General features: G+C 43.6%; 1 protein-coding gene across 2 annotated transcripts in view; it reads right to left on the bottom strand.

Moving 5' to 3' along the window:
• Positions 1-16228, bottom strand: part of SLC9A7 (solute carrier family 9 member A7) — a 522426-nt gene that overhangs the window by 156316 nt on the left and 349882 nt on the right. For both annotated transcript variants that reach the window (XM_078658221.1, XM_078658222.1), the window contains exon 12: positions 824-977. In XM_078658221.1, coding sequence (XP_078514347.1) covers positions 824-977 — 154 coding nt within the window. The remainder of the gene's footprint in view (positions 1-823; positions 978-16228) is intronic.

Genomic DNA, 16228 nt, shown 5'->3' with positions numbered 1-16228 from the left:
ATTGTTATTCTAATCAGCATAACGAATTACAATGGCAACTTCTACCTCCAAAACAACTATATAATGTCTATTACCTCACCAGTCTTGAGTCACATGCATGGCAAATCTATAATATTGTAAAATGTTCACATGACCGTGGTAACTACCGCAGACAATAATAAGACTGTTCACAAACCATATGGCAACTATGAAGCAATTCAGCATGACAAATATTTAGTCTATATACGCATGAGAAAGCCCCTAACGATGAGTGATTATGGATCCCACAGAATAGCATGTTACCTGAAAGCAAAGCCACATCAATGCCTCATAGGAGCAGAAAGAGTTATATGAATGCAAATACAATACAATAATATATTTAAAAAACACTGCCAAACTCTCATTCTCCTCTGATTACCATTCTCATAAGCTCACCGGGTGACCACAAGTTGGTAGAGTACCTTGTTACAACTCACTAATCGCAGCCTCCTATATAACTCATATCCTTTTTAAGCTGGCGACCCTACAGTCCAGTAGCTCTTGTAAGTTCATAAACAAAGTATATGTCGTATTGATTTTACTGTTGTTCACCACAGACAACAAAACGTGCTGTGTTCAGTGCATGAGAGCATGTGCAGAATGTCTGGCTTGCACCTATCGGCGTAGTCATAAATATTTACACGCGATGGCATGGCCCTTCCTTAAGACTTTCTATCTTTATATAATGAATCACTACGTGCTGCTGGCTGTGCTCTAGCTACTTTCTTACACAAATCGGGATCACTGGGGTAGGGCTCAGCATAGTGTCAGGAGCAAATCCATAGGTTCTTGGAAGCATACTCACCTAATGTTCAGCCATGACAGCATGGGGGTCGTGCCTCCGCCAACAAGCCAGACAGTGAAGAAAACGATGAGCAGGGTGGTGGTGAACATCATCTGGTGGGGGTAGGTAGCGGTGTCCCTTATAGCTAAAGCAAATGCCATTGCTCCCCGAAGACCTGTTGGAAGAAAAAGAATAACCTCTCTGAATACAAAGAGATGGTTTAAACAAGGAAACTAGCTAATTTACAGATGACCTAGAAACCTCGCAGTGTGTAGAAAACCTTCTACAATTCAGCAAAATCCTAAATAGCGACCTGCTAACACTGTATCTCAACCTGTAACTACTATCCTATATTTTTCTCCTTAAGCCTGTCAACTCAATGCCACCACCCCTCCTCTCTTACTATATACACACACACACACACACACACACACACACACACACACACACACACACACACACACACAGACAGACACATATGCACACACACACACACACACTCATATGTATGAACGGTGACTATTCCGTTCTTTTCTTCAAGGCCAAACTATCCTACCCCTCCGTGCTCATTTTTTCTTTTTCCTAATTTCTCCCTTTGTTAACCAATCACAGCAGCTCTAACTCATAACATTTATCATGCGCCTCATCCTTCCACTTTGCCTCATTTATTGCTTTGATTACCACCCTAACCCCACACTTCTCCAAATCCTTTTCTACTCCTTTGATCTCAGAATTTAAGTTCATAACTTGCCCCTCAGTTTTCCAACCCCCTCCTTTGCTTATTCATTCTTTCCACGTATCACTATTTTTACCGCCTCCTCTTTTCCCTCGCGATCCTGCCGTACTCTTTTCAGTCATGGTATGTGTTAACCTATGGATGAACTCGCTTACTACAGTTCTTAGTTCCCAGCGTTTTCCAGGTCCCTGTAAAGAGATTTCTTGGTCCCCTTTGCTCTTTAACTGTGAAGTGCACTGAAACCTAGCTGGGTAGAGTTGCGCTATACAAAATTGTGAAATTGATAAATAAATATATGGTGCATCAGTGAGATCGTAAACCATTACATTCCAAGTCCATCACATTTCTATTGTGCAGACACACCAAAATAAGGAGTCTCTGCACCAAAGAAGAGAGAGCAAAGAAGAAAAGAACCCCCGCCCCTAAATGTTTTTCACCATCTCAGATGGCACATTTCAGTACGTAAAGCACATGTGCCGGTTTTCAGACAGGCTCGACTGAACTCAAACCGAGGCAAGTTTTCATGTGTTCCAGCACAGAATTGGTTAGCAGCCCATAGCGGAAACAATTCAGTTAAGAAGAATGCTAACATGTGAAAAACCTACCTTTAACTCTCTTTTGTACCGGTCTGTATTTGCCAATGAATGTTGCCAATTGTGTCCCCGAGGTCGATGCACAATTGTAGTCCTACTTCTGTGCTTGTAGAAAATCTCGGTTCTTGTTTTTTAAAGTCTGATCAACCTACCCTTATAGCAAGAACGACAATTTTTTTGAGGTAGATGTTGAGTAAATTTGTGAATTTTATTAGGAGTGTTAGTTGTTTGGAAGAGCATATCTATTTTGTTTTTTTCTTTTCAACTTAAAAGCTGCAGTAGTGATCTACAACAGGTGTTCGAGTGTTATTTTTTACTATGTCCTGCTTGACGTTTCTTTCTGCGTTTTTTAACTGACATATGCTGGGTATAAATTTCTGTTTAGAGTGGTGATCTGACTGTCAGGACGAAGAAGTGCTCACAACTTTCTATCCTTCTTTCTTACTTGTTAATTTCTCAATAAATGCAAGTGTGCCTCCTTGTTAGCAGCAGCAATATGATGCCACAGTTCAGAGCTCGTCAGGGTTCAGATTACTCACTATTCAGCTATAAAGATTCCTCTTTGTTTTGTTTCTAAGTTTTCAAAGATTGATCTGCAATAAGTGATGGGGAGTTTTGATGTGTTTTACAAATGTAGAGTTTATAGCCTATTGTAATACTCCACTTCATAGGGGTGCTCTACCACTTTAGGTAAGTTTCTGATTTCTATTAAAATCAATTTTTTTCAGACAAACGTTTTTCGCAGTTTCTATTCGGGTGAACAATAGCATGCCTACTCTAAATATGTCCGTCAACTTTTTTCTTGCTTATGGCAAATGAATAAGTTACTTACTTTCAATAACCCTTTTTGCAGTGGATAACTGTTTAACCAAAGATTCTGCACAATAGAAAATGCCCTCCGCACCAGACTGGATCTGGAGAATTTTGTAGCAGTGCTCCTGTGTGCCGACAGTGGCACCATGTGTCTCCCCGCTGACTCCCAAGACGTCACAGAGCACAACCACAATTAAGTGACAACCCTGCACATTACTTTCTTGTCCGTTTCCTTTCCATGGCCTCAGGCGAGGAGCATGTACAGCTATTGGTAACATTGTGCTCATCACTAACTTGGTACCTTTTTAGATGCTAATAGAGGCCACTCCATATAAAGTGGATGTGGAAGGGCAGTGACAAATCTGCAGTAGGATGCAGCACACACCAGAAGGAAAAACAATCTAACGATGGAGCCGATGCCCCTGCTCAGTATTGTCCAAGGGAGGAGTCACCTATCTCGTGACTACAAAGACTTCTTCCAAGAAGACAACAACCTGCAATCATCTGAGCCCAACACCGGGTGGCGATCTAATGCAAAGTGTACGATCTGCAGCTCATATGCCTCGAACAGAACAGTAGCAAAGGGAATAAATGTGTTCTTCTGATGGATTCTTCTCCTGCAGATTGTACTTCCCCAAGGTGGAGTTTCTGTGGCTTGCGCTAAGACCAAAATGTCATGTACAAATGAGCAGATAAAGTGTTCTTCCCGCTGAACCTGGCTGTCAAGGCAGTAGCGCATTTTGAACGTATGCACCAAAGCCCATGTCCCATCCTGGTAGATATCAAAGACACGCACCAATGCAGTGGCCGGAGCCTTAGCCCCACTGGAATGGGCTCGCAGACCTTCTGGTAGGGTCTTCTTGGCCAGTTCATTACGGATATTGAAGGAAAGGAATATCTATCTAGGCTGGGTCCTCTGACTGCACAGTCTTCCCTTTCCCTCTCTTGAAAAACCCATAATTGCAAACTCACTGGTCCTTGGTACGATCAATGTAAAAAGCTTAAACCCTTTGGGGGTCCAACCAATGGAACCTCTCCGCCTCTTTCGATAGATTAAGAGGAGTAAAGAATATCAGAGTGATCAACCTCCCAGCAGACGTGGAAAAAGTCACATTTTTTAGTAAATAGGCTGCCTTAGTACACAACACCAATGTGTCTGAAAATAAGGTGGTGTGGGGCAGTTGCACTGAAAGGGCCTGCAGTTCACTCACTCATCCAGCTGAGGTAATCGCAGTGAGGAAGACAGCCTTCAAGGTCCGGAGACGTAGCAAGTACCACATATAGACTCAAAAGGCGTACACATGATGAATGCCAAGATTAAGTTAAGGTCCGGGGTGGCAACACAAACAGTTTGGGAGGGAAGACAGTGTATCAAACCTTTAATACACCTCATCACAAGAGGAGAATTAAACAAGGACGGAGGTCCGGAAACACAGAAAGGCCAAAAGGGACAACAAATAATGTTTTACAGTGCCCACTGCAAGGCAAAACCACCAAGAGGATATTTGACAGCTACGCCTGCAAGTAGTCAGCATCACTAGTGCAACACCAGGTTACAAGCTGGTCTCAGCACCCAATGAAGATGGATTTCATGGAGGGGCGTCTGGCCGCAAGGATGAAATCCAACAATTCAAGCGGAAAATCGAATGCAGTCAATTGCTACTGCTCAATCTCCACGCATGGAGGTATAAAATGCGAAGCTTTGATTGGAGGACTCGGCCCTGCTGCTAAGACAAGAGCTCCTCCAGAAGTGGTAGCCTGATCGGAGGACAGATGCTTACACCACACTCTCTTGGCCTAATCCGGGCCACTAGGATAACTACAGCTTTGTCGTTCTTGGCCTACTTCAGAACTTGGGCAGCAGACGCAATGGCAGAAAGGTGTATAACATTACCTTGTCCCATTCCAGCTGGAATGTATCTCCTAATGAATGCACATGCGGGAATGCCACAGGGCAAGATTATCAATAACATGTGCTCTCCAATGGTGGTGAGACAATCTAGTCAGGGCACTACCCACTGGTCCAATAAGCCCTGCACCACCTCGGGATGTAGACACCAATCGTTATCTGCCCAATGACATCTATTCACTTTGTCTGTTCTAGCATTCTGCCCTGCCAAGAGGCCAGTGACTAGAAAGATGCAAAGATTCTTGGCACAGGACCCAGGACCCGACACCGCCCATCCTACTGCAGTACCACATTGCAGTGTGTTTATGAGAATCTGCACCAGCCTGTCCCCTGAAGGGTGGCAGGAAAGCCTTCAGGTGTGCTCAATCAGGATTCCTTATGAAGCACAACACTGGCACCGACTGCCCTACCAATGCCATCTTGCAAATCAGTTTGGCACTGTGCCTCCTAGTCAGATCTCCAGAGGGAGCAATTCTTCAAGCTCTTACACTTTCTTTTAACCCCTTCGACGCTCATGACGAGCTGGGCTCGTCATGCAGTAGCCTCCTGCTACGCTGATGACGAGCCCAGCTCGTCATGTAAAGTGGCATCTGTAGTTTTCCAGCACAGGAGAAAAATCCCCATAGCATTCAAGGTGTTAAGAGTCGGATGACTCAGAAGGTATGCGCTACCTCAAATTGAGGACAAGCAGGTCCTGCAGACAGCTGATGGTGGGAAGGGCCTCCGCAACTAAGGGTGCAACGTGTGTTGCATCACCCCTAGACCTGGAGGCAGATCAGAAACAAATCGAAAACAATTATGCCTTTCGATCCCTTTTCATTTCAAGACGCATTAAATGTTTGTTCCAAAACAGTGAAAGGTATGTGGTAATTAAGAAGAGCTCGGAGAACAACTGTTCAACAAACCACTCCATATTTGCTTGTCATGTATATCTAAGCTTAAGTTATGTGGCTTCAAGGAGATGGCAATTGCGAACAAGTTTTTGTCACTCTTGTGATTGTGTCCTATGGTGAAGGACTGAATGAGGCACAGGAATGCACCAATGTTAAAAATAGCTTCGTTATATTGTTTCTATTTTTTTTAATGAGCTTATTTTAATATGGACTTCTTAGTCGTGGAATGTAGTGCCAGGCAAGTTTTGAAGTATAGTTCGAAAACAAACCAATACACTTTTATTTTATCCTTGTTGTGCACACAAAAGTTTGTTTTAGATGTCTCTTTTTTGAAGAAAAAATTGATCTAATGTATTCATCAATTTAAGACCATTGCATCATAATGCATCATTGAACCATATTGTTGCAGAAAAAAAGCTTCAGACTACCATCTCATTCACCTCTTCCTTCCCACAATCACACATTCCCCACTTAAATGTTTTTGTTCATTTGCTGCACGAGCTCGTTCAGTACCATCAGGATTTTTAGAACCCCCTAGAATTTTTGTGAACTGATGCCCCTGACCAGCACCCCCAGTCAAAAAAAGTGTTCCAGCAACACCCTAGATGGTGAGATGTCCTACAAATGATGTTCAGAGCTTCTCACTGAATCGTCAACCTTTGCTGCCATCCTGAAGGACATCATTTCACTACTGCAATCCCTCGCATATAGCTGCCCCCAAGAAAACTCATCCACCACAAAACCTCTGGGTGGGGTCAACAAAAAGACACCTACGTAAAGGACAACTCCACGAGTTGCAGAATGGTCTCGACATGTCTCTCGTACCCAGACGTCAGTAGCTTCTAAGATTATATACATATATGCAGGGCACAAGTCCTATAAAAAGAAGTGGGAGGGCTGACCAAGTCAGACACCATGCAAGTGAGATCATGACGCGTGCCATGACGTCACGACGTAGCGCTTTAAAAGAAATAGATTATTGCTATTTAAATTATTTGTGTAAATACTGGGGCAGACCACCCCATCTGACAGTCTTACAGTGTCTGCACTTATATACAGGGACAGAACAAAGGCAAAAACATGCCTCCCTTAAGTACCTGTGAAGATATAGCAAGCTGTGTGCCTGAAATGAAAAGCCGACAACGTGCTGGCGCTGCTGAACCCGTCCCGGTGTCTTACATTGGGACAAGTTCAACATATTTCCGTGGGGCCCAACTTCCTGTGAAAATAGTGGGTAGACGCCGTGTACCTGCGTGTACCCCCGACTCGTGACCTGCATATATGTTTAAAAGATGCAACTCGTGTTAGTTCTCAAAATCCCCAAAACATAGGAAAAGCAACACCTTTTTAGGTCTCGTAGGCGTTAGCCGCGCGAAGCGTGGTCTCGCCAGAGAACCTATTGTCAGCGAGTCTTCGTTCCAGGAGAGGAGACAGGAGCTGGCCGTGCGCTCGGAATTGAGCGGGCCACGCGCACGTGAACGTGCTCGCTGTGGCCAGCTCCTGTCTCCTCTCCTGGAAAGCTGTACCACACAGCCACACCTCCCCTTGCTTACGCATGCGCAAAAACAGAGACACACACACGAGCACACCTACAGACACGCACGCACACAGACATACAGAGACCCCCGCTCACCCCGGCCACACACACACACGAGCACACCTACACACACACACATACAGAGACCCCCCGCCGCACACACGAGCGCGTACACACACACACACTCACACACAAGCGCACCCCCCCCCCCCACAAGTAAGGCCCACTTACCGCCACTCCGGACCTAAGCCGCCACCGCGGGGCTCTCCCTCGGGCACGGGAGTCCCTCGTCACCAGCACTGCTTCTCTCCGTGGGCGCGTGCGCGGGCTTCCGAAGACGGAAGTCCCGCCCCACGGAAGGTTTCGGTTTCGCTCACATGTTGTTGCAACTGTCGCTGCTCCATGTGGTGGTGGGACAGCTCAGCGGGCGGCTTCGGGAGAGCAGCTTTAAGGGTGTTTTTCTTCCGTGGGAAAGCTGCTCGCAGAGCGCGATGAATCGTGGAGATGCCGGTGTAGGGTCGTCTTCTGCTGACCATTTCACTGCTGAGCAACAGGACAACAAACTAATGAGGAAGGCTGAGCTGAAAGTTCCTCTGGACTTTCCTTTAGAGGAGGCAGCTGCCTTTGACGGTAAGGGAAAACGTTCAGTGTTTTATGTCCCGACATGTCCGGCTTTCGCCGTGGGCGTGCCTAAATGTGCCTGTTTTGCACACTCAGACTGTTTTTTTTTTGCCTACGTTTGTTCCAAATACAACGATTTCACTTACCTTGTCTATGTGTGTGTGTTTCCTGTGCAACAACTGACAACACACACATGTAAATTGTCAATAGTAGAAGGAGACTGCAACTAATCCAATTGTCAATAGTAGAAGGAGACTGCAACTAATCCCTTTTCAGTCGGCATCTGTCACTTTTCCAAGTACAGTTGAAATGCCTGTGAATCCGTTGCCGGTGGCTTGTGAAGTGTCTCATGGGTGCAGTTGATCACGTATGGAATTGTTTACCCAAATAACTACTATTAAGAACGTTTAGTTGCTACAAGTTACTTTTTGTAACTGCCTATTTATGTTTATTATAATGCCTTTCACTCAGTTACATTAGTTGTTTTTTTAGCCAGTAGAGTGTATATTGTTAATTGTGCGGCTGAGCATGTAGCTTAGTATAATAATAATAATAAAAACATAAAATACTTCAGAATGTGGTTGTACTGAGTTGGATAGTTTTAGCAATTACATTTGTTGAAAGTAGGGTCACCACACGTCCCAGGTTTACCCCGACAGTTCAGTTTTTTTGTTGACTGTCTCAACCTCCACACAGTTTTTTTAATTACACCAGATAAATATCCCTAATCCCAGTACATTGTTATCCTGGGTTCTTATGTCAACAAAAGCGGTCACTTGTAGTTTTTTAGTACGCCTGCGTCTATTGTTCTACAATGCCATGTTAAGGCTGATTGTTTCTGCCCATACATGTCTAACAGCCTTCATCACAAGCCAAGAAGATCACCAGGGTCTCTCCTTCCTTTTTTATTTATTTAAGAAATCTGCTCGAGGTTCTGATATCTGCATATATTATCTACTTCAGTGTTTCCCAAACTGTGGTCCGCGGACCCCCAGGGGTCCATGACACATTCTCAGGGGGTCCGCAGGCAACAGTTTTAAAAGCACAGAAACATTTCTTGTATAATTAGCAGCTTTCCAGCAACAATAAAAGTGTCAAGAGAATGCCAGTGATTAATGTACCTGCTGGAGAGAGTTTTGTTCAGTGGCAGCTTTGATTTAACTAATGTAGCACAGAGGGTTCATGTGCCTACTGCAAAGAACGTGCAACATGCATCTTAAAAAGCAGCATTTTATGTGCCTAGGTTCGTGGTTACTGCTTTTGTCACAGAGATTCCTTTATTACTGTGCACTTCATAAGTGACAATCGTAATCTAGCAGAGGGACCTATGAACTGTCATCAAAGAGCTGCTTGCAAATTGCATGGTACCAGTTACTAACTTATATTTTGAACCTATTGGGTCAAGTACATAGCCTATTTCGCGAGTCGCAATTTTTTTGCGACTCTCTAAATAGGTTTTGCAACTTGCTACTTGGAAGGGGCATTCCCTTCCAAATAGCGAGTCTCAAAACCATGTACAAATGTTTTGCGGTCGCAAAACAGTCACAATTACCACCTACTTCAAGTAGATGGTAATGCATTCACAAATAGAGAAGGGTCCAAGGGGACCCCTTCCCCTTTGCAAATGCATGCAAAATTATTTTTTAAGGTCAGGCAGTGGTCCCAAGGACCTCTGCCTGCCCTTAGAAAATGAAACAAAAACGTTTCATTTTCTTTTAAATGCATGGTAAACAGGCTGCATTTTTTTTATTTAAAACTGCTTTATTTAAAAGCAGTCCGAGACATGGTGGCCTGCAGAGCCCAGCAGGCCACCATCGCTGGGAGGGCTGGCATTCCCAATGGGCTCGCAAATTGCGAGAGGCTCATTAATATCAATAAACCTCGCAATTTGCGACCCCATTGGGAATCCCAAACAGTTTTAAACACACTGTTGTACATTTCATTTAGCGACTCGCAATTTGCCACTCGCAATGTGTCGCCAATTGCGAGGCGCTAAATGAAATGGTCGTACATCTGCCCCAAAATCCTTAGTACTTTGAGTATTTGCTTTGTGTGCACACGTGTATTTTTTCGAATTACGGTTTTAATGTTTGAAATTTACCTCATACAAATTGCTTGGGGGTCCCCGGCTTCCAGTGGTGACTCAATGGGGGTCCTCAGGAGTCAAAAGTTTGGGAACCACTGATCTACTTCATTCATGCATACAAACTGCAGTAGTTTTAGTAATTAGAACTGCCAGAGCCTGAACTTGATTCACATTGATAATGGTATTGATCTGCTAACCATACATACCCCTGGGCATTTCTGTATTAGTGTCAGCGTGTGTCAGTATTCGGACGTTTCTTCTCCTCCCCTAGGACATTTCTAGAGAGAATCCTTATACTACCCAGTATGTTGCTCAAGGCCCTCTGCGGATCAGTACCGAGTAGCTGAAGCATGGCTGCCTGTGTAGGGCTGAATATGAATTTCACGGCAACCTGTTTTTCAGTATTTAGATCTTTATATGTTGTACTGATGTTAAGTGTTTTTGTAGTACCTTAACTGTTTGAGAACGGTTTTCTGAATTTCATACTCATATTGTTGGCATTGGATGCATGTGTTTTTTTTTCCGGCGTAAGTGCTCTGAGATTAAACATGTGGGAGTTTTCTAGGGGTCTTCATTCATTTTGACTTTCTATTCTTTAAATTGTTTCCATGAAACTCGGCGGATTTGTTTTATTTTTTTCATTACCAAGAAGCTCTAACTTTACTAAAACAGTAACATGCAATTTAAAAGCACCTGCTGCAGAGTTCCTTGTAAATCCAGGTTTCAGGCAGCAATAAAAATGTCATGATAACTTGTGATTAATGTTCCTGATAGAGAGAGATCAGAGGTTTGTCTAGTAGCAGGTTTGACTCGCCATAAAGTAGTGCAGAGGGTTAATCTGCTGCAAAGAACAGATCGGTGTTTGGGTGGATATCTGAGCGGATTCGTAAAGCCAGCCTTTACCAGCACTATAAAGCAAATGAAATGTATGTGAGAGAGGGCCTAAGGGAAGCTGAGGTCCACTTTTTACACGGTGGTAATGATGGAATCAGAGGAGGAGGTGGGGGAAGAGGGACGCGGGGGTGTCCAAAAAGTATGTCGCACCGGGCAGCACCACTGCTAAAGCTGGCCCTGTTTCTAGCTCAAGCGGCACCGGCATCTGTAGTCTAAAGATAATACCTCTTCCTCAAGTGAAGTACTCTGGTACCCAAGGATGACTAGCAAACAATATTATTCACAACGTTGCTTACTATTCAGCAACATTTGACAGTTTGCAAAACATCTTTATACACCAATTCAGAGTTTGCTAACAAATTAATGCAACACATTGTAATATACAATGCCAATAGCTCAAACGTTAATGCTGCGAGACCTATTGCATTGTAAATGCTTGCTATTTCTGGAGCCACAAAATGAAACTATATTAATTTATTTTGTTTTACTTTCACACTAGAGTTCAAAGGTGGTGTATTAAGTAACATAACCCTAGCGTAATGAATTCAAAAGGGCTGTGAGAAGAAGTAAACAAGCAAAACACATACTTCGCCTTCTCCAGCAGATGTTTACCTCAAACACTGGAATGAGCAGGTGCAGTGACAACAACAAGTTAAGAAAACAGCTTAGTGATCATTGCTTAGTAGAGCAACAGTGGGAACATGAAATGGAGAACGGACAGGACAGTGATGAGGTATAATTCTGAGGTTATTATAATAATTACAGTGCTAAGCACTAGAATTCATTGCCGCTGGCGACACCATAAACGACCACAAGATGGTGCAATTTTGTAACAAACAACCTCTAAATACGTGGTCTTCAAACTTTTTAAAGCCCCCCCCCCCCCCCCAGTAAGGGGGGTGTGTGGGAGGGAGGGTGGCGGAGTTCACGGCCCCCACCCCTCAATTTTTCACAATTATTCTATTAAACTGTAAGTTATGTTACCGTTTTACAAATGCAATTAAATACAGGATTCCGAAACATACCATTCTGGTCAGGCAGGCCTTTCAAACCGTATCCACTGTGTGATTATTTGAAATGAGGGTGTGGTTTTTTGAAGAATATTTGGAGCCCCTTTCCTTTTGACACCTTCTCCCAGCCAGAATATACATGACAAAAGTTGTTAGTGATGGTCCACTACAGAGCAGCTTACTGGCGCTCATTTTTTTCTGCTAAAAACAAAGGCCCGTGATAAGCATAAAGCCTCTTTTAGCTAGTGCCTGCCATGACTTGAGGCCCCCCCTAGCGGGGCGCGCCCCCCCCCCAGTTTCAAGACCCCTGCTCTAAATGGACTTGTTGGGATGGTCCAAATGACAAAATGTCATTTTGCTGCAGCTACAATTGTAACTACACAATAAAATTACTATTATTATTAATTGAATCATTCTGATTGCACCGAGTCTGTTTTTACTTAAATGTAAATACCGCGCAAATATGCACTGCGTTTGGTCTGCCTAGAGAGAAACGGGTTGTTTGTTTGATGTAAGTGATTACTGTTTTGTTGGATTTAATATTAGAATGATTAAACGCCCACCTCACCTTTCTTGACCAGGGAGAGCCTTGAACTCTCAGTTTTTTAAATTTATTTTATGCGTGTTTATATAGCGCAGACTTTACCCGAAGGTGTCAGAGCGCTTCACAATGAGAACAGTAACGTTACATGAGGAGAAAATGACAAGTGGGCATGTTACAAAAGCAAACGTTACGTTACATGAGGTAAAAGTGACAACTGTGCGTGTAACAAAAGCAAACAAGATACAAGAGGTGGCAAATGATACGTGACAAGAGGGAAAAAAGTGACAAGTGTGCATGTTACATAAGCATACAAGAAACAAGTAGAGGTATAATACTGCAATAAGTGGCAGTCACTCAAAAGACAAAAACACACTAGGAAGGCTCTTCTATAGGCATGGAGTACATAATTTCCTATAGTGAAATAACTTCCTTGAGGGAATAGAGAGGGCGTCGATTCGATTTGGAAGTGTCTTTGAAGGAGGAGAAATCTGAGGTCAGTTTTGAAGGACCGAGTTCAAGGCTTCCGTGTTTACTCGTGCCTACAAGTTCCGCACTTAAATAACGGTCTGACGTGATCTAGGACGTCCTGACTGTATATCAGTCAGCTCCTTATAAATATTTACCCCTTCACTCACAGTGCGCTTCCGGTCTGGTCCACCGGTCCGCTTGGCAGCGCCTTAGCCTTACCCTCGCAGCCATACCCTCTGTGTGCCAGTGACGAGCGCGGGCCACATCCGGGTCCGACGCTGCTGGCAGAGGACGCCGCCCGCACCCCTGGGGCGCAACTGGAGCGTTTTGGGGCGAATTCCTCACAAATGTATGAAATCCTGCACCCCGTGTGTGACGTGCGGGCGTTTGTTCAAATGACGTGTGCATCTCGCATTATTTATGTTACTGTTTTGGAAAAACGTACCAGCCCCCTAGTGTGGCCCCAGAGTAGGGTACAAGGTGGAAGATGGCGGGTAAAACTCCTATATTAATGAACACGTCAGTCAGCAGGTCCAATGAGGCCGTGGCAGGAGCCCACCTCTTAGTAAGCAGGTGATCGATGATAAAGCCTTAGAACAGGCAGAATACGAGTCATAATTATTATATAGAATTGTTATTTCAGCAACTCTGACTGGATACAAGTCCATTGTCCAAGTATTTCACAAAGTGGTCAAGACTTGACTCTTTAGGTCAGAGTAGGTGGGTTAGGTCCCTGTTGTCGGGTGTCCATCTGCACACTGCCTGCCGCTTTAGCGCCGGGACACCTCTTTTTGAGGTAGCTGTTTGCGCTTTATAAATGTCATTATTATTATTATTGCGCATTGTGCCAACGCTATTGCCAGTGGGGTGTAATAAAAATGAGGTAAACCATAGCCCAAATGAAAACTTCGGTTTTATGGGATTTCATGCATATGAGGGATTTTTTTCCAGTCTCAGATGTATAGGCAGGTTAACAGACAGAAAGACGCCAATATTTGCAAGTTTTCATGCCATAGACCTTATATGTATAGAATATCTCGATTCCTCTGTCTGCAGGATGCTGGGTGAACTGTGTCCCTTGATTCCTCTATCTTCGGGATCCTGGCTGAACCCTTAGACTCGTGTAGTTAAGGTGATTCCTGTGTCTGCAGGATCCCGGTGAACCTGTAGACCCATGTAGTTATGTTGACTTTTGAGTCCTGTGTCTGCAGGATCTGGCTGAACCCGTAGACCCTTATGGTGTCTCTTGATTCCTGTGTCTGCAGGATCCCGGCTGAACCTGTAGACCCATGTTGTAATGGGGTGTCGTGATTCCTGTGTCTGCAGGTGCTCGATGTACCCGTAGACCCATGTAGTTATGGTGTCTCTTGATTCCTGTGTCTGAAGGATCCTGGCTGAACCTGTGGACCCTTATGGAGTCTCTTGATTCCTGTGTCTGCAGGATCCCGGGTGAACCTGTAGACCCATGTTGTTATGAGGTGTCTCGATTCCTGTGTCTGCAGGATCCCGGGTGAGCCTGTAGACCCATGTTGTTATGAGGTGTCTCGATTCCTGTGTCTGCAGGATCCCGGGTGAACCTGTAGACCCATGTTGTTATGAGGTGTCTCGATTCCTGTGTCTGCAGGATCCCGGGTGAACCTATAGACCCATGTTGTTATGAGGTGTCTCGATTCCTGTGTCTGCAGGATCCCGTGTGAACCTGTAGACCCATGTTGTTATGAGGTGTCTCGATTCCTGTGTCTGCAGGATCCCGGCTGAACCTGTAGACCCATGTTATGAGGTGTCTCGATTCCTGTGTCTGCAGGATCCCGGGTGAACCCGTAGACCCATGCAGTTATGGTGCCTCGCGATTCCTTTGCCTGCAGGATCCTGGATGAGTGTCTCTTGAATCCTTTGGGTTGCCTGGAAGGTGGACCCCACCGCCAGCTGATGACCACGCTTCATGTAGCCAACAATAATGACAGAGCCATATATTTTTTAATACTAGATGGAATATCCTTGACACAACCTAACACAGCAAAGTGCAGGGTAGTTGGGGCAGCTCCAATCAACAGCCATCTCTGTCAAGGCTTTTAAGATCTCAGACTAATAGTTAGCAATGACCAGACATAGCCACGTCAGGAGTAACAAGCATTTGCAATGCAATAGGTCTCACATTATTTAAGTTTGAGCTATTATTATTGTAAATGGCAATGTTTTTTGCTTTATGCTATAGTTTTCTTATGTACATAAAAAGCTACATATAAAGTATTTGTTGTTAAAATTATTTATGCAGTATTTAAATTTGTTTGCATAAAAGATTACAAGAATATCTTAGCAAAAAAGTTAAACTTTTTAATGGTAATTGACTAAATGTCCATTTGTACATTTTAATTTCAAATAGGTAAGTGTAAACATCACAAATATATTGTGCAAACAGTGCAAAATATTTTAGCCATAAATATTTTTGTTTTACGAGGTAGTTTGTAAGAAAATGATTGTAAAAGGCAAACACTGTAATTAAAATGTAACATATAACAGTACAGTTATGGCTAGTAAACATACATTAGTAGTATAGTATAATTGTAAACAAGATGTAAATAAGACTACAGAAATTAGCATGAATTATCACTTTAATATCAACTTTACAAACATTTTGAAAACACGATCACAGCTGGTAATCATGCATTGGCTTGTTATTACAAGCATTTCATTTTAATAAATATTTCTGATTCCCAAAAACAAATATGACAGTCTCTCAAAATAATGGCTTTTCAGTTTTAGTTGTATCTTTGATCTCCATGTCATCAAGTACTCATGAATATTACTGCCCCATGGACAGAGTCTGGCTTTACATGTCTACATATCAACATCCAATTCCATGAACACCCATCGCATGCCAGGGATGACCATCACCGCTGGTGAAGAGAAGCACAATTGGGTCAAGAATGCCCACAATACGTTGTGGTCCCATTATACCAGGGATGGGCTCAATAATGCCAAAGATGCCAACATCATGCCAAGCATTGCTAGACTAAAAGTGGGAATAATTCTAACAGGGACACCACCAATAAATTAAGAAGGAACACCATTACGCTAAGGCAAGCATTACCGCCTTCGGGTAAAGTCCGCGCTATATAAAAATGCATAAATACATGAATAAAGAAATACCGCCTTCGGGTAAAGTCCGCGCTATATAAAAATGCATAAATACATAAATAAATAAATACCGCCTTCGGGTAAAGTCTGCGCTATATAAAAATGCATAATTAAATAAATAAATACATACCGCAAAACATCCTCGTTACTCTGCCGGCCTGCGACCAGGAAGTCAGGCAGGCCG

Source organism: Lissotriton helveticus, chromosome 8 (genome assembly GCF_964261635.1).
Source record: "Lissotriton helveticus chromosome 8, aLisHel1.1, whole genome shotgun sequence".
Classification (NCBI taxonomy): domain Eukaryota; kingdom Metazoa; phylum Chordata; class Amphibia; order Caudata; family Salamandridae; genus Lissotriton; species Lissotriton helveticus.
Note: the sequence above shows the minus strand (reverse complement) of the source record. Positions and strands in the feature narration are given on the sequence as shown.